Here is a 23687-nt window from a genome sequence, read left to right as displayed (position 1 = left end):
ATCCTAAACATAATTTCCTAGGTGTGGCTTTTATTCTTGCATGAGAGCCTCCAGTAATGTTCCACTGCCTGCTTCAACTGTGAGAAGGAGGGACACCAGGCCGCTAAATGCAAATCCAGCCATCCTGCCCAAAGGTGACCCTGGGGTTTTATCAAGAAGCCCACCAAACTGCCACAAAACAGCCCTGGAAAGAGAATTCACCCTATCCCCCCAAAGATGGTGAGATAACTCCAACTAGTCTAGGGAAGGGGTCCTGGCGAGAGTGACACTGACTGTGATGATGATCCCCTTGTAAGTGGCCCGATCACTCCGGTGACAAGTCCACATTGAACTCGTAGTCCAATCCTCAGGATGAAAAGCCAACTTAGTGGCCCTTCTGGACTCAGGGTGCACCAGATGCTACCGCCCTGGTTGAGAAGCTGGGAGTGAGACTTAGACCAATCACAGTGCTGGTGGCATTTTGCAAGCTGGACAGATCTGTAGCGGGGTGTGTTTCTAGTGAAGTTCATCACTGAGCTGATAGAAATACAGATGGAGGCGCACACCGAGACTCAGTATCATCGTAGCGCTGGGTATATGGAAAGACCCCTGGTGCTAGGATTAGCAGGGCTACGGAAATGGCATCCTTATGTGAATTGGAGGAGGCGGCTTCTTAAAATTCAGAAGACTAAAAACATTCTCATTTTCGACAGTTTGTAAGATCTTTTCTCTTCTTAGTTTGTATCATATACGCACATCTTATCCATATCTATATTTAGATTACACTCATATAAGTTTATCCCATTCAGAGCAAAAGAAGGCTGACCCTCAAATTCCATAGGAGTACTGGGACTGGCGGTAGGGTTCAGACGAGCTCCCACCCCACTAGCCAACTGACTGCTCCATAGCATCCTGCTAGGTGCTAAACTGCCTAAACCCAAACTTTATTCAATGACTAAGGGTGGAGGTTGTGGGTTGGTTTCTGAACGTTTTGTTTTACCAGGCTAGGTAAGAGTTTAAGAGTTTAAGCAACCTCTACAATAACACCTAGGGAATTGGAGGACTTGCAGGCTTGGACAGACAAATATTTAAAAAAAGAAGGCTGAAGGTCATTACAACTTTTGGTTTAAAAATAAATTATTTTTTTGAGTTTGTAATTTAAATTTTCTAACCTGCCTCTAAATTCATGGAAACGCAGCATGATAGGCATGGAAGGGACCCTAGTCCAAGCTGCTTCTCAAGGCACGAGCTTTATACTATCCCACTGAAATGGTTGTCCAGCCTACTTGAAAACCTCCAGTGATGAAGTACCCACAAAACCCAGAGGGAAGTTATTGCTTTGATTAATTGCTCTCACTGACAATTTCTCTTTCCTTCTGAGTTGGACCTTATTTTAACAAGCTTCCCCCCCCCCCCGCATTCCTCTTGTCCTGCTGTCTGGTGCCCTAGAGCAGTGGTCCCCAACCATCGGGCCCTGGACCGGTACTGGTCCGTGGATCACTTTTTACCAGGCCGCCAAGAAGTGGGCGCCGCCAAGACGTGGGCGCCGCCATCTTATTTCGACGGCACTTGAGAAAGTGCTTCCGGGTGAGCTTGTCGGTCGTCGGTTGGAAAGCGGCGTTTGAGTGCTGGAGGAATCCTCGTGCCTTAGTTTCGTCAAGTGGGGGGGGGGCGGCTTTGAATGAAGAGCAGTCCTGAAGGCGGTGGAGTCTCACATTAGGAGGAGATTAAGAAAGAGCCCCAAAAGCCCATCGACAAAGGTACAAAGGAGGAGTTGAAGGTGGCAGGGAGAAGCGGGGGATGGCCGGATGGCCGGTTGCTTGGCTCGGCTTGCCTTGGTCATGCGCACTGATGCCGTGGTTCATTTTGTGATGCCAGTACTGGGCCGTGGGACAAAAAAGGTTGGGGGCCGCTGCCCTAGAGAATAAGTCAAACCGCTTCTTGTGACAGACACTCAAGTACCGAAAGACAACTATCATGTCTCTCCTAATGACCTTTTCTCATCTTTGTTGCTCTTCTCTGCACATAGTGACCAGAACGGGACAGAGTATTCCAAGTGTGTTGTCACCAGCACTGTGTAAAGCAATTCTATCTCTTGTTGTCTTGACATTATTCCTCTGTTGAGGCAACCTAGGACTGCATTGACTGTTTTTTGGCAGTACAAGGGGTACTTATTGAGTTCCCATGCACCCCAGGGACACATGGCCTACGCGTTTAGAGGTCTCCTGAAGATAGCCACCATTTCCAGTACACCCACAACTCCTCAACACGGTCTACAAAGTGTTAAGGTAGCAAAGTAGAACAGTTTCTCCCACTCCCAGTGACCCAGAAGCAGCCACCATATTGACATAAGAAGCAGGCATGGCAAAATGGCAGCTGCTTCCACAAATCCACTGCAGGGCCCAGGGATGAATCCCGGGCACAGTCAAAGTAACGGCTGTATGACAGAGATGCATGCCCTGCCCTCTTTCCCCACGAGGTTCAGAGATCTTCAAAAGTTATGGAGGTGAAGGAGGCTTTGATGCCTGGTAGGGTAGAAGTCAGGCCTCAGTATTACAGGGATCCTGTCAGCTGGCTCTCCAGCATGGGTTTTTCCTTTGACGCATGCTTGCTGTCAGCTGTCGTAGTAACGGGAAGTGGGGGATAGCATTTGGGTTTGGGAAGTGAGTTGGTGTGAAGATCCATGTGAACTAAAAGGGAGGTTTGATCTCAAGAACTACTGTGCTGCTGAGTGGAGTTGTTTACACCCAATCAAGGCCAACCATCCTTTAACTCCAGATGGATGAAAACACCTTAAGATGGGCTTCACATGACATTATGTGGAATGTGGATTGGACATTCAGCCTGGGTCCCTGGGGAGGGAGGGTTTTGGGGAAACTTTCAACTTGTAACTTTCGTGCCTTTTAAATCAGATGTTGTTTTGCTTTCACCGGTACCATTTCAAACTCAGTACAAGTACCTCTTCACTACCTCAGTGGAGTCAGAGGTTTTCTTTCTTGGGTTTTGAACGGAGGCAGGCCCGACATTAAGCAAGGTCTGCTTTATTGGCCAACCTAGTCTACCAAGGGGGCTGAGAACACAATGTCAACCCAAGGGAGCGACCAGGAAGTCTGGGCAGCCTTGGAGTCGACCTCCTCCCAGCCACACCGCTGCCGTGAGGAGACGGAGTGGCTGGAGGAGCTGCAGCTCAAGGAGAAACCAGTCCGAGCCAGATGGTTGCTGGGATTCTTCCAAGCTCAAGTTTGGAATCACATGCAGGAATATGGAGAGGACTTTGCTTCGGAGGCAGCCAAAGTGAGATGTGTCATCATGGCCCTGGAAGGGGCCGCAGCAGATTGGATGGTCACTCTTCACAACGATGATGCCCCCCCCCGCAACTATTACCACCAGTTTATGATGGCGCTCCACACGCGGTTCGAGGACCCTCTAGCTGAACACAAGGAAGGAAGACAGCTATAAATCAGTAGCAGAATACACCCAGGAGTTTGAATTGGCCTGCCGCATACATGGCTGGCCCCCAGAGGTCCTGATGGAGTGCTACAAAGATGGGCTTGACATCGATCAGAGCTGTGTCTCCTGGGGAGCCCCTCAAGACATTCAGCACTGGTATGTGTTGATAGCAGAGGTGGAAATTGATCTGGCTAGACTGGCACAGTAGGAGAAAGCCTTCCCCCTCAGGCCCAGAGAGGCCGCAGTAGGAGAAAGCCTTCCCCCTCAGGCCCAGAGAGCGGCCAAAGGCAGGCCAGCAGCCAAACAGAGGTCTACGGCATGCTTCAAGTGTGGGAAGGAGGGGCATTAAGCAGCTGATTGCCTCACCAAGCCAAGCTCCAAGCTGAAAACTGCTGGCGGCAGGAAGCCTGAAAAGCAGCCAGTCAAGGACCACAAAACAGCGCTGAAAGGGGTAGAGGTTGTTGAGTACGCCCCTCCTGGCCAGGAGGAGCTGTGAACTCTGACCACTCTGGAGGAGAGTGAGACCGACTTCGACCCCTGGTAAGTCAGCCTGTGGCCCCATGACCATCCCAGTGGAGCTGTGGGTTCCCTCATCTGGCGCCCAGGGGAAGATGGTAGACCTTGTAGACTCAGGGCGCACGAGATGCGCGATTAACCCTGAGGTGAGTAGAGAAACTGGGACTGAGACTGATAACACTGAAGGTGCCCGTAGCATTTTGCTAGCTGGATGGGTCGGTAGCTGGTGGAGGCCCAGCTCACTTTGTAACTGAAACCAGTGGAGATGTGGATGGGGGAATCACCAAACTGAGTTTCATTGTAGCCCCCAGAATGGAGCGGCCCCTCTTGCTTGGATTACCCTGGCTCCGAAAATGGAATCCTCATGTGAATTGGAGGAAGGAGCTTTTAGGAATCCATTCCACAGAGCTGGGAAGAAGTGGGGGCCAAAACCCCACCCAGAGCCAAGGTTACAAGGGAGCTAGGAGCTATGGCAAGCGAGTGCCTAGATGCTGAGAAAATCCCCAAAGAATACTGGGACTTCAGAGAGGTATTCAGCGAGAGGGGGTCAGATGTGCTGCTACCCCATCGCCCCAGACTTCAGCACTGAAATCCTCCTAGGGGGGTGAAACTACCTAAGCCAAAGATTTACTTGATGACCCTGAGAGCTGGAGGAGCTGAGAGCCATTATTAACAAAAATTTAAAGCGGGCTTCATCCAACCAGCTAGGCCATGAGTGGCTGCCGGTGTTGTTTCATGCCAAAAAGGACCCATGGGGAAATACGGTATTAAGAAGGTAGAAACTCCACAATAAATACATATCACAATAAATATATCCAGAAACTGGTTGTTCACCTTTATCAAATAACAGTTTCCACATTTTTTCTCTCCAACTACAGATCTAAACCTGAGATGCGTTGCCTAAAAAGATCAAGCCAGTATGCAGAGTCTATTTCTCATCTACACCCTGAAGTTTAGAAATGAAATTCAAACATTCTCTAAACTCACGAACTTTTGCTTCATATAAATTTTATTGTGTGCAATAGGAATTATTTTTTTGCCATAAAGTATTGTCCACAGACTGGACATTTGAGAGGTCTCTCCCTTATGAGTCCTCTAGTGTTTCACCAGGTTTGAATTGAAATGGAAACATTTCCCACAAATCAGGGCATTCAACGTGTTTCTTTCCTGTGTGAAACCTCTGGTGTATCACCATTCTGACAGAAATTTTTGCTACAAACAGGACACTAATACAGTTTCTCTCCTGTGTGAGTCCTCTGGTGTTTCATCAGGCGGCTTTTGTGACTGAAACATTTCCCACAGTCAGGACATTCAAAATCTTTCTCTCCTTTGTGTGTATCCTCTGGTGATTTGTGAGCCGCAATTTTGTAATGAAACTTTTCCCACAATCAGGACATTCAAACGGTTTCTCACCTGTGTGAGTCCTCTGGTGTACCACCATTGGGGACTTCTGACAGAAATTTTTACCACAAACGGGACACTCATATGGTTTCTCTCCTGTGTGAGTCCTCTGATGTATCACCAGGTGGCTTTTGTTACTGAACCTTTTCCCACAATCAGGACATTCAAACGGTTTCTCGCCTGTGTGAGTCCTCTGGTGTATCATGATTTGGTACTTTTGACAGAATTTTTTGCCACAAACAGGACATTCATATGGTTTCTCGCCTGTGTGAGTCTTCTGGTGTATCACCATTTGGGACTTCTGACAGAATTTTTTGCCACAAACGGGACACTCATACGGTTTCTCTCCTGTGTGAGTCCTCTGGTGTTTCACCAGGCAGCTTTTGTCACTGAACCTTTTCCCACAATCAGGACATTCAAATGGTTTCTCACCCGTGTGAGTCCTCTGGTGTATCACCATTTGGGACTTCCGAGAGAAATTTTTGCCACAAAAAGGACACGAATACGGTTTCTCACCTGTGTGACGATTTTGGTGTATCATCATTTGGGACTTCCCACAGAATTTTTTGCCACAAACAGGACATTCGTACGGTTTCTCTCCTGTGTGAGTCCTCTGGTGTATCACAAGGCGGCTTTTGTGACTGAACCTTTTCTCACAATCAGGACATTCGAATGGTTTCTCGCCTACGTGAGTCCTCTGGTGCCTCATGAACTGGAATTTTCTAACGAAGCATTCTCCACAATATGGACACTGGTATGATTTCTCTCCTGTGTGAATCCTTTGGTGTTTCATCAACTTGGAACTGTCAATGAAACTTTTTCCACAAATCGGACACTCATATGGTTTCTCTCCTGTATGAATCGTCTGGTGTGTCAACAGTTCAGAATTCTGTCTGAAACTTTTCCCACAAAGAGCACATTGAAATGGTTTCTCTCCTGTGTGTGTCCTTTGGTGACTGATGACCCCGGATTTTCTAATGAAACTTTTCCCACAATCAGGACATTCAAAGGATTTCTCTCCTGTGTGAATCTTCTGGTGAATCACTAGGCTGGAGTGGTGTCTGAAACTTTTCCCACAAAGAGCACATTCAAAGGGTTTCTCCCCTGTGTGAATCCTCCGGTGTACCAACAGGTGGGAATTGTGATTGAAACTTTTCCCACAATAGGAACATTCAAAGGGTTTCTCTCTTGTGTGAGTCCTCTGATGACTCACCAGGTTGGAATTCTGTCTGAAACTTTTCCCACAATCAGGACATTCAAATGGTTTCTCTCCTGTGTGTGTCCTTTGGTGACTGATGACCCCGGATTTTCTAATGAATTTTTTCCCACAATCAGGACATTCAAAGGATTTCTCTCCTGTGTGAATCTTCTGGTGAATTACTAGGCTGGAGTTGTGTCTGAAACTTTTCCCACAAAGAGGACATTCAAAGGGTTTCTCTCCTGTGTGAATCCTCTGGTGTACCAACAGGTGGGAATTGTGATTGAAACTTTTCCCACAATAGGAACATTCAAATGGTTTCTCTCCTGTGTGAGTCCTCTGATGGTTCACCAAGTTGGAATTCTGGCTGAAACTTTTCCCACAAAGAGGACATTCAAAGGGTTTTTCTCCTGTGTGAGTCCTCTGATGACTTACCAGGCTGGAATTCTGAGTGAAACTTTCCCCACAAACAGGACATTCAAATGGTTTCTCTCCTGTGTGAGTCCTCTGGTGTTTCGCCAGGTGAGAATTCTGAATGAAACCTTTCCCACAAACAGGACATTCAAAGAGTTTCTCTCCTGTGTGAGTCCTCTGATGGCTCACCAGGTCGGAATTCTGTCTGAAACTTTTCCCACAATCCGGACATTCAAATGGTTTCTCTCCTATGTGAGTCCTCTGGTGCTTCAACAAGCTGGAATTCTGACTGAAATGTTTTCCACAATCAGCACATTCAACAGGTTTCTCTCCTGTGTGAACCCTCTGGTGTACCACCAGGTGATACTTCTGACGGAAACTTTTCCCACATGCAGGACATTCAAAAGGTTTCTCTCCTGTATGTGTTCTCTGGTGTATCACAAGGAGGGAATTTGTAGTGAAACATTTCCTGCAATCAGGACACTCATATGATTTCTTTTTGGTGGGCATCCTCTTATGTATCACCAGAGTTGAGACCAAAACTTTTTCCACAAGCAGCGCATTCAACGGGTTTCTCCCTGGTGTGAGTTCTCTAATGTATCACCAAGTTGCCATGCCCACTGCATTGGGAGCACTTCTAGGGCTTCTCTCCTATGTGGGTCCATCCATGAACCACAAGGGAGCTGTTCTTTGTCCACATTTGTTTTACTTTTCTCCAATTTGGATCATTTCATGCATACTCAGTTGTGATTTGAAACATGCACTTTTCCCACAAGGGACACATCTGTACAGCTGCAAAAGGGGATCACAGGACCCTAGAACGCAATTTCTGGACTGATTTGCTTTCCATTTTAGCGTTGCTTGTTATTCTCAGCTGTCCGGAAGTGATCTTATTGGCATCTTCTTTGTCTATAAGATTCAAAGAAAAGAGTATTTTTTATTGTTTATAAAATGGTTGCAGAAGATGTGAAAGAAGAAAACTATGTGCATTGAAGGTAAAAAGCAAACATGCCACAATGCTAAAAGAATATCTTACATTAATAATGATTCATTTGACACAGCAAAGATTACCGAGATCCAAGTTCACATTTGCATTCAACCATGAAATTATCTTGTTGACTTTGGTCAATACAAATTCTTAATATATACTGTATCGGTGGTGATGGCGCCAATGGGCTGCAGTGATTCCCGCAGCCTGGAACAGCTGATCATCGGCATTCCAGGAGGCCAATCCAACCGCCAATTAGTTGCTCATGCTAAATCAGACTGTGCTGAAGCTGACCAGGCTGTTTGCTGTTTGCAGCAAAGTGGCAAATTGCTGGGAGGCAGGGGCAGTTTTTTCCCCCTTGTTTTCCTCCCCAAAATCTAGCTGCGTCTTTTAGTCCGGAGTGTCTTATAGTCTGAAAAATACAGTACTTCTTGGTAAGCTAGAAAAAAGCGGGATAGACAGACTCAAGACTAGATGGATTCATAACTGGCTGACAAACCGTACTCAATGAATAGTCCTTAGTGGGTCTACATCTACATGGAGGGAAGTAAGTAGTGGGGTGCCACAAGGTTCCATCTTAGGTCCAGCACTCTTCAATATCTTCATAAACGACTTAGATGAGAGAATAGAAGGGGAACTTACCAAATTTAAGGATGATAATAAGCTGGCAGGAATAGCCTACATCCAAGATGATGGGCTCAAGATCCAGGTGGATTTTGACAGACTTGAACACTGGGCCATATCTAACAAAATGCAATGCAATGTAGAGAAAAGTAAAGCTTTACACTTAGGCAAGAAAAACCAAAAGTACACATGTAGACTTGGGTGAAACCAGGCTTAATAACAGTAACTGTGACAGAGATCTTGGGAGTCTTAGTGGACAACCAGATAAATATTGAGCCAGCAATGTGCTGCAGCAGCAGCCAAAAAAGCAAATGCAATCCTAAATTGCATTAACAGAGGGATATAATCAAGATCAAGTGAGGTACTAATACCACTCTATAAAGCCTTAATAAGACTACACCTAGAGTACTGCATCCAGTTTTAATCACCACACTATAAAAAGATGTTGAGGCTCTAGAAGAAGTAAGAGAAGATCAACCAGGATGATTAGGGGGCTGGAGACTAAAACATATGAAGAACAGTTGCAGGAATTGGGCTTGGCTAGTCTAGTAAAGAGAAGGACCAGGGGAGATATGATAGCAGTCTTCCAATATTTGAGGGGCTGCCACAGAAAAGAAGGGGTCAAGCTATATTCTAAAGTGCCTGTAGGCCAGACAAGAAATAATGGATGGGAAGTGAACAAGGAGAGATTTAACCTGGAAATAAGAAGAAACTTTCTGACAGTGAGAACAATCAACCAATGGAACAGAAGTTGCCCTTGGAAGTTGGGAGAGCTTCATCACTTGAGACTTTCAAGAAGAGATTGGACTGCCCATTGTCAGAAATGGTGTAGGGTCTCCTGCTTGGGCAGGGGGTGGGTTGGACTAGATCGGGGTTGCCAACCTTTTGGACCTCAGGGACCACCAAACTAACATAATTTTAAATCCCAGAGACCACTAACTGGTTCTGTGGGTATGGTCTAATTTATGGGTGTGGCTTGGTGGTCATGTGACTGGCTGGGCATAACTTGTATGTAAATATTATAAATATTTCTATAAATATTGATTTTTTTTTAAAAAAAGCAACTTTTACTCAAAATCAGGCAAAGCAGTCAGGCAGATTGAGCTGCTCACAGAATCACAGATTCATTCAGTGATCTATCTATCTGCCATTGACTACCTGAGTCTGTTACATAAAATTTGCTTGCCATGAGTCTGCACTGAATAATAGAACTTTAAGTCCTAAGGGAGGTTCGGCTGTACTTAAGAGCACAGCCAAAGATCTAAAGACTAGCTAAAAAGCAAGAAATCCAACCATTTCCTACTTCCTAGCTACTCTAAATTTCCCGGCACAGCAGAACAGCTGATGGTTGGAAAAAGGAAAAATAGCAATTTAGCAGGCAAGTTTGCTGGGTAAGGAGTGAGTGGGTGGGGACGGTTCGCACGGGCCATGTGGGTGGTGCAGCCTTGTGTTCCTGTGCAGCCTGGATTAATTGTTTGGGTGTGTGTGTGAAATTTCTCTGCGGCCCACCCAAATTTTTTCGGGGCCCACCAGTGGGCTGCAGCCCACCGGTTGGCAACCACTGGACTAGATGACCTACAAGGTCCCTTCCAACTCTGCTTATCTGTTATCTTTGGTTTAGAGGCCCTTTCTCACAAACAAAGCTTTGGGCTCACCTCCAGGGACAAGGAGTGTTGTCTTGGGAAACCTGAAAGAAAAGGTTTGGGATGGATCCTCAAGAAGAAAAGCTGTCGATGAGCTCAATGGGAGTCAAATAGGACTGGATGGCACTTAAGAAAGTCCGGAGTCAATCTTCAAACACATTTGGGTAGAACAAGCATGTTCTTCTGCCATACAGTATGTCACTAGATGGTGCTCTACTCACGCCCAGGAATAAGGTACAGTACAGGGGTGGCAGAGATATTCTAGGGAAGAAGGAGACTCTGGGCTGGAACGGGTTGATATAATTGTATTCCTCAAGAGTTAGTTTACTGATTCATCCTGGGGCCATATTTCTAGAAAGGATGTGGAGGAGAAGTGGCGAATGACAGAGGAATTTCCTCTTCTGGGTCAGCCACAGCAGGTCAAAGGCATCGACGGAAGGGACTGGAGACTAAAACATACGAAGAATGATTACAGGAACTGGGCATGGCTAATCTAGTGAAGAGGAAGACCAGGGGAGACATGATAGCAGTCTTCCAATATTTGAGGGGCTGCCACAGAAAGGAAGGGGGCATTTTCCAAAGCACCTGAAGGCCAGACAAGGCAAATTCGCCACTGGTGCCCTGTGCTCTTCACAGATGAAAGCAGATTTACACTGAGCACATGTGACAGACGTGACAGGGTCTGGAGACACTGTGGAGAACGTTTGCTGCCTGCAACATCCTCCAGCATGACAGGTTTGGCAGTGGGTCAGTAATGGTGTGGGATGGCATTTCTTTAGGGGGCCACACAGCCCTCCATGTGCTCGCCAGAGGTAGCCTGACTGCCATTAGGCACCGAGATGAGATCCTCAGACCCCTTGTGAGACCATATGCTGGTGCCGTTGGCCCTGGGTTCCTCCTAATGCAAGACAATGCTAGAACTTGTGGCTGGAGTGTGTCAGCAGTTCCTGCAAGACAAAGGCATTGATGCTATGGACTGGCCCGCCTGTTCCCTAGACCTGAATCCAATTGAGCACATCTGAGACATCATGTCTCGCTCCATCCATCAATGCCATGTTGCACCACAGACTGTCCAGGAGGGGGGATGCTTTAGTCCAGGTGTGGGAGGAGATCCCTCAGGAGACCATCCGCCACCTCATCAGGAGCATGCCCGGGCATTGTAGGGAGGTCATACAGGTACGTGGAGGCCACACACACTACTGAGCCTCATTTTGACTTATTTTAAGGACATTACATCAAAGTTGGATCAGCCCGTCATGTTTTTTTCCACTTTAATTTTGAGTGTAACTCCAAATCCAGACCTCCATGGGTTGCTAAATTTGATTTCCATCGATAATTTTTGTGTGATTTTGTTGTCAGCACATTCAACTATGTTATGAACAAAGTATTTAATAAGAATACTTCATTCATTCAGATCTAGGATGTCTTATTTTTGTGTTCCCTTTATTTTTTTAAGCGGTGTATATGTATGCATGCATGCAAATGAAAATGGAAAAGTCGATGGCACAACTTACTGCAAAAATTGTATATATGATTTGTTTTAAATAGTGTAAAAATTTAATAAAAAACTTAAAAAAAACAATGGATGGAAACGAATCAAGGAGAGAAGCAAGCAGATATATCCTGACTGTGAGAACGATTAACCAGCTTGCCTGCAGAAGCTGTAGATGCTCCATCACTGGAGGCTTATAGGAAGAGAATGGGCAGCCAGGTGGCTGAAATGATGGTATAAGGTCTCCTGCTGGAGCAGGGGGCTGGACTAGATGACCTTAAAGATCCCTTCCAAGCGTTATTCCGTATTCTAGTTGCTTCTCTGCTTCCACGCCATGGAGGGAACCAAACAGCCTGAGCTACTCCCGGATTCTCCTCCGACCTGCCCTCAACTCACCTGGAAAAGGCTCGGGAGCCTCTCTGCACGCCACTTTCGTCTCGAGTTGCGGAGGAGGAAGTTCCTTTGTAGGAGAACTTCTCCTCTCCTTCCATCCTTTCTAGCAATGTAGTACTCGATGGTTTTAACTCCTTTAAACTCAACCACAGAGGCCGCGATTGTAGTGTTGGCTTTCCAGTTACAAATGCTGACATCTCGCGATAGGAGGCCGAAAAAACAGGCTTGCCCCATCCCTACCGATGACATTGACCAGATCTTCTCACTGATTACATGCCGTCGAGTCACTTTCAGACTCCCAACAGTGTATCTTTGCAACTGAGCCAAGGAAAATCATGAAATGTGCAAATGTCTTTGTTGTCCTTTCTCTGCACTCTTTCTAGAGTTTGAACACCTTTTTTATATCCTGGTGACCAAAACTGGATGCAGTCTTCAAAGTGTATTCTTACAATACAGTATCACACAATACTAACACACTTCATGTGATCTTGACACTATCTCTGGTGCTGCAAACCAGGACTGCATTAATTTTTAAAGCAATTACAGAACATTGCTATCTCATTTGTGTTTCTAGGTGCCTGTCACAGTTACTGCTCTTCAGCCTGGTATAGAGAGAGCCTCTTCTATAGATGTGCATTTAGCTTTTCTTGCCTAAATGTAAAACCTTATTTTTCCCACCACTTATTTGCATTTTGCTGGAAAGGGCCCAGCGCTCACATGTGTCAAGATCTTTCTGGATCTTGGATTTATCTTCTAAAGTGTTGGCTATTCCCCCCAATTGGGTGTCATTTGCAAATTTGATGAGTTCCCTTTCAATCTCTTCATCTCAGTCATGTATGAACAAACTGGATATTCTAATTTATTATAGTTTTTAATTTTTTATTCCTTTTTTTAAATAAAGTTTTATTTGGGTTTTCACACACACAAAATACAAGGAAAACATCTTTTTTGAAAATAGCATGGTCCCGGGTTGAACTTCTTTATACAGACACAAATTCAATTTCATGCTCATTTTTGTGTTCTATTCCATATCTTACACTATTCTACATTTTCTATATAGTTTTTCCCCTTAATTTTCTCAATTTTATTTTGATTATCTCATCTCAATTCAAATCATTATATTTATACTTTTGTCTGTTCTTTTCAATTTCATATTATCTTTTCTCATTAAACAAATTTTCTCCTGTAGTTACTAATTGGAGTATGACACCTTTATATCTTTTAATTATATCCATTCAACTCTTATTTAAACTTCAATATATACCTTAAATTTATGACCTTAAATATAATACATAATACATAACTTCCAATTGAATTCTGCTTGGTACATTCTTAAAATACACACTATATTCTTTTTAAAAAAAGATTATAAATATATGTAATTAGAAACCCTCATTCCATTCCAATTCAGTTCTATCATTAATAATCATTAAAGTCTTAACATCTTTAACATTTCTTTTCAATTAAATATCATACTTCCTTAAAGACACATAATCTCAATTAATTTTTTCCTTATTTCTCTTCACATATGTTCTGTAAATCATTAAATATTCATTTTGTTACATTTATTTATTGACAAATATTCCACTATTACAATAACTATTTTGTCAAACATTTTAATCATACATTGTTTCATATTTTCTGAAATTATTTCTATTTCTAATATAACAATACTATCTTATGCACCTTTGTAGAATCCCTTTTTCCATTAGATTTTCACGCATTATCTCTAAATAGGCCCTGTTTCTCTGTATTTTGTTTCTGACTTTTATAACTTCTTTTCCTTTCTTTCTTCCCTCCCTTCTTCTCCCTCCCCTTTTTACCTCCTTGTTTCTCTACTTCTAATTCTCTCTTCTGCATTTCCCTCTTCTGTTGCTTTCTGATTTTATACTTATTTTTCACTCTATTCTTTTTTGGGTTGTTTTTCCCAATCTTAAACTTTCCATTCTCTTTCCCCACTTTCCATTTTTTTCCCCACCTAAGATTACTTGTTCATTAAAGATGGCTTCTTCTTTGTCCCAGTCTTCTTGTTCTGCAGGCATTTCTTGTTGTTTCTCATAGTTCCAAATCTCCATTTCTAAGAACTGAAATATGAAGCCAAAAGAACCTCTCCCTTCTTGTGCATCTTCTTTGTACTTTTTAAGTTCCATTTTCAGTTCTTCTAAAAGTGGAGCCATTTTAAACAGTTTTAAACAACCACCCAATTGATTTTAATCATTCAAATGCAATAACCAAGAATCCAGAGATCACCAAGTAATCCAAATAGTCCCAAGCTGTTTCTTCTTATTTCTTTTTTCACTTTCTCTTCCTGGGGTTTTACTATTTTGTTGCATTGTTTCAGTTAAGATGTATCTTTTGGAAGTCTCGTTGAGATTTTGCTGTAAGTTCTTTTTAATTCCAGGCAGTCTCCTCCCTTCCAGATCCTGCCCTTTTATTCTTTTTCTCTCCTTTCCTATTTTCAAAAGCTTTTAATTATCCAGAAATCATTATTATCCCTGTGACTTTTTATTTTCAGCATTAAATGCCTATTAATGTCAAAGTGGTTTTTTTCCAATTTCTTGCTTAAGTCCCTTAGCTGTCAGTATAGGAAGAGGAGAAAAAAAACCAAATCCTTTCCCTTTTCTCTCTCCTTTGCAGCTTAGAAATCTTCTTAGGGAACAATGTTATTGGTTTTTTTTTAAATAGTTTCAATTCCAGGGTACCTTTTTTGTTGCCTTTGCTATTTGACCCGGTCAACCAAAACTTTCTCTTCTTACCTTCATCCTGCACATTCTTTTCCAGTCGATTTCTTCTTTGTGGTGGCCATTTCTGACAACCGCTACAACCGCCTTTGGGAAAGGGAGTAATGGCCAGCTGGGGAGGACAGATGTGGCTCTCCTCAACCCTGCAGGCAGTCTCCCCCGTCTTCACCACCTCCATGGGGTGGCTTAGCCCCGAAACCAGCCAGCTCAGGGTGCTCCAGCAGCGAGCATGGATTGAAACCGTGCAGAGATGTGGTTTCGGTCTGTCGCCGAAGAAGCTCAACCCGGAAGTTCTATATTTTATTTCTATAAACACATCATTGTGTGAACAGTGTGGCTTCAGGGTGTTTTACATTTAAAAAAACAACATGATAATAATTTCACATTAATACATACCGTGTTTCTCCAACAATACGGCCTCCACCAATAGGAAGGCCCAGCATGATTTCTAGGCATGAGGTGAAATTAAGCCCCACCCCCAAAATTTAGGCCTATTTAAACCATGTGTTTCCCCGCCATTTCTCACATCATTCGTTAGAACTACACGAGGTGAAGAGAAATGGGGAAGGGCAGGGGTGGGGTGGGGTGGGGAGAAAACTTGCCTTTAGGAGTGCCCTGCAGGTAGTCTAGGCTAGAATACCCTGGTCTACTACTAATAGAACATCAGCCGACAGAAGCTCCCCAAAAGCAGAGTCCCCAGCCGCTTCGATCGGCCGGTAGAAGTGGCCTTGGGGCCAGCACCCATACACAATCCCTTCACCACAAGGCTGCTTCTACCGGCCGATCAAAGTGGCTGGTGACTGCCCTTGGGGAGCTTCCATCGCCCAAAAGACACTGCCTAATGGTGAGGGGACACAGGCAGCCACGCCTCGCCGCGAAACGGCTGGGGACTCTGCCTTTGGGGAGCTTTCGTCGGCCGATAGAAACAGCCTCGTGGAAAGGTACATGCACATGGGCCGCTCTAGGTGGGACAGGAAATTAAGTCACCCCCGAAAAGTCAGCCTAGCTGTTTTTTCAGCGGTCAAAAAAAAAATAAGGCCCGGCCTTATTTTGTGAGAAACACGGTATTATCAATCTTAAATTATTTCAGATTCTCATGTACTGTTTTATATCAATCTCTACATTCTTAATATCACTTCTTATATCACAGATTCTGTTTTGTTAGTCATATTTGCAATGTCCAACAAATTATATACGTCTATAATTACGTTAACAGTATGGTTCCAAATTACTTTAATTTTAGAGTAATCATAACAATAGCTTCACATTGATATTATTGGCTTTCTTACATAATTTGATATTTATATATTATCAATTATAATTATTCAATATTTTCATATACTAAATTGGATATTCGGCTATCCCAAAGATCCTTTTCAAAACCCATTGTAGGAAGTTAGCATCCACCCCTCTCCTAGGAAAATGAAATATTTTAGGATATACTAAAAAGGCAGAATATTTCCCCTAAAAAGGGTAGAAACTCAGAAGCAGAAACTCACCTCAGAAGCAGAACCTCACCCCCCACTTTTGTTTATGGGAGGGCCATTAAGACCTAGCCAGAGTATTCTACATAACAAAGGCCTCTGCCCATCCCACCACCTGGCCTGGGAAGATTACATCAGCCATCACTCAGGTGAAGCCATGTGGTTCAGACAAAGCCTACAAAGTTAGCTAAGACTCCTGCCCCCTGGGAGTCTGACAGTCAATGGGATACGTTTCGTGCACAGGAACAGGAAACACTAAGGTGGGGCCCAACAGAGGGTATATAAGGGACTCTCAGCATCTCAGCCCTTCCTTCTTTTCCTTCACCCACCATCTTGAAGCATGTGATCATCCTTTTCACTTTGGAGCTCCAAGCCATGAGGTCCTGTCCACCATTAAATCATCTTTCCAAACAGCCTCCATGTTTCCAGTGTCTTTTTCCCCACTTGGAACTGAACCCAGAAGGATATTTCTTCCAACACCGTGTTTTGCAGGAGTAGAGGTCCAAAATTACCAGCAAGCTGTCAACAGAAATCCTGAGGGCCGCTTGCTTCTCCCAAGGCTTGTCTTTGTGAGACTCCAAACTGTAGGGAGCTTCAGTGCAGAGTCAATTAGCAACCAAATAGAGGTGCCAACAGGTACAGAGATGAAAATAAGTAACTTCTGCTTGAAACCCACCTCAGCACTAAACAGTTAAATATGTTGCTCCCAATCAAACAGGAAGGAAACACTGTATCTTGTGCCTTCCCCTTGATTTTAGAAGATCCCTCTCTGTTAAAAATGTCTGAAAATAACTGCCGATGCTGATATCAGCTTTGGAAGCCATCTTGAGATTCGATGCTCCCACGCTGCCACAACTGAGCCTGAGAAAGTGGGAGGGGGGAATTCATTGGAGTATATCTAGTTAGACAAAATAAAATTCTTTTGTTGGTTCAAGGTCACTGAGTGTGACGCATAAGTATGGTATATAGAATCATACATTGCAATGACTTACCTGTCAATGAATACTTTCAGCTTCAACCATAACAATACAAGAGCACTCAATAGATACAAACTCAAAGTAAACCGCACCAAACTTGATTGCAGGAAATATGACTTCAGCAATAGAGTGGTCAATGTCTGGAATACTCTACCTGACTCTGTGGTTTCTTCCACAAACCCCAAAAACTTTAACCTCAGACTGTCTACTATTGACCTCACCCCTTTCCTAAGAGGTCTGTAGGGGGCCTGCATAAGCGCACCAATGTGCCTACCATCCCTGTCCTATTGTTTCTTTTATTTTTCTTATATGTACCCATTTCATGTATTCATAACTATGTATAGACGAACACAATACAGAAGCCTGATGATGGCAGATGAGATTCTGCCGAAACGTTGCTACAACTTTAAAAGCACAACTATAATAACGTGGGAAAATACCCGAACAAAGCTGAATACCATACATGTAAGTACCCACGAAAACTTAAGAAAACAACTATGTATATACTTATACCTATTATCTTGTAAGCGATTGACAAATCAAATAAATAAATCAAATAAATAAATAAATAATGAAATGGGAATCTTACTTTAGGACAGATGGTTTCTTTTTAACATTTTTATTTTTACAACAAACAACAAACAAAAAAATAAAACCTTCTTTTCCACTGTACAGTGTGTCAGTTGGTCCATATGTCGTGTGAACAATATCAATAGTCTTTCCCTTTTAACTCAAATTCGTATTATATTGATTAATTTTTCCATATCATATTATATTACCCATATATCATTTTTAGACTTACAGTTTTAAATTCATATTATTCTTTAGAGCAATCCTCAATTCTTAATTCATATTATCGCTTATTCATCAATAATTAATTATAATATATGATTACTTTTATATCACATTTCAGCTTGCTCTTTTTCTATCTAACCAAGAATAGAATAAATCCCATATTTTATAGTACTCTTTTTCCTCTTGCTCTCTGATTGGTAGCATTAGTTTACTCATTTCTGCGCATTCCATTATTTTCTTAATCGTTTCATCTTCTCTCAGACTTTTCTCTTAAAACATTAATAATCAAATATGTCAGTTCTTTGTTATATCCCTCAGGTAAAATTCCCAATAAAAATATCTCTGGTTTGAAAGCTATATGCTGTTTTGTCATTTTTTCCAGCCATGTGTGTATTTTAGTCCAATATATTTTAGCTTCCGCACGTCCACCACATATGGTAATATGATCCAGGTATCTGATGACATTTCTAACACTTTAGGATGGATGGTGATTGGACCATGTGACGTGATGATGGCTAAGAGGGGATGGATATGTAGTTTTGACTTTTGCAAGGAAGCCCGAAACTTTCAGATTCGGGATTCCACAATGTGCCAGATACTATCCAAATAACGGAACCTTTGAGAGATGTCTGTCTCGGAGTTATTGATTGGATTAGAGGTTTGCCGGAATGCTGATAGCAATTAGGAAAGGTGGTTGCGCAAAATGCCCTCAGCTAAGTTGGCATTGTGATGTTGTGGTGTCCAATGTCGCCTAATTTCATTTTATCCTTAGGGAACATGATGTAACTCTGTTGGTGGAAAGAGGGTGTAGAAGGTTAGCACCCACCCTTCTAGAAAAATGAACTATTCCAGGAAATATTAAAAAGGCAGAATATTATAGCTTGCCCTCGAAAGTTGTGGGAGCGCCATCACTTGAGACTTTCAAGAAGAGATTGGACTGCCATCTGTCAGAAATGGTGTAGGGCAGGGGTCCCCAACCACTGGGCCGTGGACCGGTACCGGTCCATGGAACATTTCCTACTGGGCCGCCAGTTTGCTGGGTGCTGCCATCTTGTTTGACGAGAAAGTGCTTCCGGGTGAGCTTTTCCGGTTGGAAAGTGGTGTTTGGGTCCTGAAGGAATCCTCGCACCTTAGTTTCATTGAAGGGGGGGGGGCTTCGAATGAAACTAAGGTGCGAGGATTCTTTCAGCACCCAAGGCAAGGCGAGCCGAGCGACCATCCTGAAGCCGTCCCGAAGCGAAGCCCATCGACAAAGGTACAAAGGAGGAGTTGAAGGTGGCGGGGAGAAGCGGGGAACGGCTGGCTGGCCAGTCGCTCAGCTCGCCTTGCCTTGTCATGAGCGCTGATGCCGGTACCAGGCCGCGGATCATTTCGTGATGCCAGTACCGGGCCGTGGCACAAAAAAGGTTGGGGGCCACTGGTGTAGGGTCTCCTGCTTGAGTGGGGGATTGGACTAGATGACCCTCCCTCCCAACTCTGATTATCTGTTATCTGTTATACCTCCCTGGAAGAGAAAATGAGATACATGCTCTTGGAAAGCAGCTCCCGCCTTTGTTAATAGCCTCAGAAAGACTAAAGTCATCTTATCTACAACACAAAAGACCTTCAGCTCCAGGGTGATGGGATTAGCTCTCACTCAGATCCAAACAAGGACAAAGCCCTTAAGGAATTGTCCAAAGCTCCTTCATTACATCACCCAGCAAGATTCAACCAAGCTTCGGACACAAGACAACCTACAAAGTTACCCCTGCGTGGCCCGATGGGAGTCTGACAACCAATCAGGATACATTTCTCGTCACAGGAACAGGAAGCAAGTTCAAAGCCCAAGAGAGGGTATAAATCTCTCTCCCTCTCTCAACCATGTACTCATTTTGCCCTGGACCCACAAAACCCCATGTGGTCCTTTCTACCATTAAACCATCTTTCCAAGCAATCTCCATGTTTCCAGTGTCTTTCTTCGCAGTTGGAATTGAATCCAGGTGGACATTTCTTCCAACAGAGGAAATCAAGTTGTTTTTCAGGTGCAGCTTCATTTTAGAGATGAAAACTCTTAAAACAGGAGAAGGAAGGCAGTGTTGGAAGAAATATCCTTCTGGTCTCAGTTCCAAGTGGGGAAAAAGACACTGGAAACTTGGAGGCTGTTTGGAAAGATGGTTTAATGGTGGACAGGATCACATGGCTTGGAGCTCCAAAGTGAAAAGGATGATCACATACTTCAAGGTGTTGGGTGAAGGAAAAGAGTGGCTGAGATGTTGAGAGTGCCTGGGTTTTATACTCTCTATTGGGATTTGAACTTGAGCTTGTATTCTGATTGGATGTCAGACTCCCATGGGGCCCTGCAGGGACAACTCTGTAGGCTGTCCTGAGTCCCAGGCTTGGTTGAGCCTTGCTGGGTGATGATGTAATAAAAGGGCTTTGGGCAATTCCTATTAATATCTGTACCTGGAGTAGATCTTTGTTATGTAAAATAGACTGGCTGAGGCCAGACTAATAGTCCATTAGCAAAAGTTGGGGTGGGGTGGGGGCTGAGTTTCTGCCTCTCTTGAGTTTCTACTTTTCTATTTTCGGGGAAATATTCTGCCAAAGCACCTCAAGGCCAGACAGGGAATAATAGATGGAAACTGGAACAAGGAGAGATTTAACCTGGAAATAAGGAGAAACTTTCTGACAGTGAGAACAATCAACCAATGGAACAGAAGTTGCCTTCAGAAGTTGTGGGAGCTTCATCAACGTCCAGAGTGTGAGAAAAGTTCAGTTACACTTCCAACCTAGTGATATACCAGGGGATTCTCGGGGGACAGGGGGACTTTGAGAGTTCAGAGTGTGGAAAAAGTTGAAGTCAGAATTCTGACCTGGTGCTATACCAGTTCAGTGGTCTCCAACTTTTGCATCTTGGTGGCCTGAAAGGGGAGGAGTAGAGAAATCAGGCCACGTGATTGGTGGGCTGGCACATTTAGTGTTTGCGCATGCATACCTCCACAGAGAAGTCTCGGGGGTGTAGTTTTGCACTTGTTCAGGCTTCTCCACACCCAAAGTTTTGGTGAGTGAGCAAAGCTGAGTAGGGCACACCTGCCTGATTCAGCTTATCCTCTCATCGCTGCACTTTTGGAGCATTGAGAACAGGCAGCTTGGCAGCCTGAATGAAAGAGGGGGGGGAGAAAAGGGAATCGGGTCACTCAAGCTCCACTGACACAAGAGAGAAGCTTTGGGGGCGATGTTCACATGAGTGGAGCTGTGTTTGTACACTGCACCCCCTCATGCAAGGCTCGGTTTCAAATAGGCCACAGCCCACTTATGGGAGCTCAAGGGAGTGATCAGGAGGAGAATGGAGGCTACTGGGAGGCTCTGTCCAGACTTCCTCCCGGAATGGATTTTTCCAAGGGAATTGGAAAGGCGGAAACCTGTGGAGAGCCCCCAGCAATGCCCCGCCAAATGCTTCAAGTGCGAGAAGGAGGGCCATCAGGCCGCTAAATGCAAATCCAATCGTCCTGCCCAAAGGTGACCCTGGGTCCTATCAAGAAGCCCACCAAGCTGCCACCGGGAGCCCACAAAACAGCCCTGGAAGGAGTGGAGATCATAGAGTTCACCCCCATCTCCCAAAGATGGCAAGAAGATTCAACTCGTCCAGGAGAGGCGAGAGTAACACACTGTCTCTGATGACAACCCTTTGTAATTGGCCCAATTATTCCGATAATGATAATCCAATCCACATCATCGTCCAATCCTCAGGATGAAAAGCCAACTTAGTGGCCCTTCTGGACTCAGGGTGCACCCAATGCACTAGTCCACCGTGCCCTGGTTGAGAAGCTGGGAGTGAGACTTAGACCAATCACAGTGCCGGTGGCATTTTGCCAGCTGGACAGATCTGTAGCGGGGTTTGTTTCCAGTGAAGTTCATCACTGAGCTAACAGAAACACAGATGGAGGCGCACACAGAGACTCAATTTCATTGTGGTGCTGGCTAAGGTTTTGTTACCGGGCTCGGTAACATCTTCAGTGGAGTTTAGGGGATCTATTCAATGACTCCTACGGAGTCGAGGGACTTAAGACAGTGATAGCAAACCTTTTTTGTTGTGGTGTGCCGAAAGCGCACGGGTGCCAGCACCCACAATGGAATGTGCCCTGCCCCCCTGTGCATGCATGCCTAACACCCCCGCCCCACCCCCTTACCTGCATTGTGCATGCAAGTACCTCCCAGCTGATTTTTGGCCTATTTGAGGCTGTTTTCGCCCTCCCAGAGGCTCAAGGGAAGCCTCGGCGGCCTCAGGAGGATGAAAACAGACCCACTTTTGCACTTCCGGTATTTGTGGAAGGCCCATTTTTTTGGCCTCCCAAGGCTGCAGAGGCTTCCCTCGGGCCTCCGGGAGGGCGAAAACTGTCTCAAAGGGCAGAAAATCAGCTGGGAGGTACACGCATGCGCAGTGCAGGTAGGTTTGGCTGGGGCTCATGTGCCTGTACAAATGGCTCTGCGTGCCATCACGGGCTTAAGGGTTTTATAGACAAAAGATTCAAAAAGAGGGTTCATCTAATTGGTTCAGACCAGGGTGGCTGCCCCGGTCCTATTCGGGGAGGAGAGGATGGGCCCCTTCATCTAAGGGTAGATTATAGAGGGCTAAATGGTATCTGTGCTTACCTGCTACCCCTAACAAAGGGCATGATAGCACACCTGCAAAAGGGAAGATTTTTTTTTTTATCAAACTTGACTACAAGAAGCATATTATTGAGTCAGAATTAAAGAGCGTGATGATTGAAGACGAGCATTTAATTGCCCTGGATTGTAACAGGCTTCTGACCTCACTTTGCCTATGGTTGTTAAATGAATCACTGTGGACATTAAGTGAGACATTACCTGATTACTAGTGAACTTTTTTCTGACTTCTCCATGAACTTTGCTTGGCTGCTTGGGAAGCATGCTAATGGCTAACACATGATCATGGGACAATTTGATGATTTAAAATACAATGATTGTTTGCAAAACTGGTTTTTTTTGTCCCATCATAATCTTGAATGGTTACTAAATAAGGCAAATGGTAAGGGAGGACTTACCTCTATTACACCCAGTTAAAAAAAACCACGTGCAGTCATTTAGAATAGTATATTTTAGAATAGAATTCTTTATTGGCCAAGTGTGATTAGACACACAAGGAACTTGTCTTGGTGTAAATACTCTCAGTATACCTAAAAGATACATTCATCAAGAGTCGAGAATCATAAGATACAGCACTTAATGACTACATAGGGTACAATAAGCAATCAAATCATACTAGAAAACAGTCGATATAAATGGTAAGGATACAAGAGACAAAGTTACAGTCATACAGTCACAAGTGAGAGGGGATGGGTGATAAGGAGTGATGAGAAGATTAACAGTAATAGTAGTGCAGACTTTGTAATAGTTGAATAGTGTTGAGGGAATTTGTTGGAAGCATTACAGGGAGGGAATAATTGTTGTACCCAGCTGGTATGTCAAGGTATTGAGATTTAATAGCTGAGCAGCTGTTGTGAAGCTGTTGTAAGGTTGATGCAATGAGGATGAAACAGCATGTTATTGCCGCTTTAACTCTGAAGATGGGTCCCACCGGGTTTTACCACT

General features: G+C 44.2%; 3 protein-coding genes across 3 annotated transcripts in view; all 3 read right to left on the bottom strand.

Moving 5' to 3' along the window:
* Positions 1–23687, bottom strand: part of LOC148126548 (uncharacterized) — a 152580-nt gene that overhangs the window by 71387 nt on the left and 57506 nt on the right. The gene's annotated exons all lie outside the window — the stretch shown is intronic.
* Positions 1–23687, bottom strand: part of LOC148126550 (uncharacterized) — a 165296-nt gene that overhangs the window by 84141 nt on the left and 57468 nt on the right. The window lies entirely within an intron of this gene.
* LOC148126553 (uncharacterized) lies at positions 4937–12158 on the bottom strand. Its single transcript, XM_087927921.1, is given in 3 exon segments — positions 4937–5273; positions 5276–7867; positions 12102–12158. Coding segments are annotated over 2 exon segments (2295 nt in total). The 5' UTR covers positions 7469–7867; positions 12102–12158; the 3' UTR covers positions 4937–5171.

Source organism: Pseudonaja textilis, chromosome 2 (assembly GCF_049901715.1).
Source record: "Pseudonaja textilis isolate UNSWEBS1 chromosome 2, rPseTex1.2, whole genome shotgun sequence".
In the NCBI taxonomy this organism is placed as follows: domain Eukaryota; kingdom Metazoa; phylum Chordata; class Lepidosauria; order Squamata; family Elapidae; genus Pseudonaja; species Pseudonaja textilis.
Note: the sequence above shows the minus strand (reverse complement) of the source record. Positions and strands in the feature narration are given on the sequence as shown.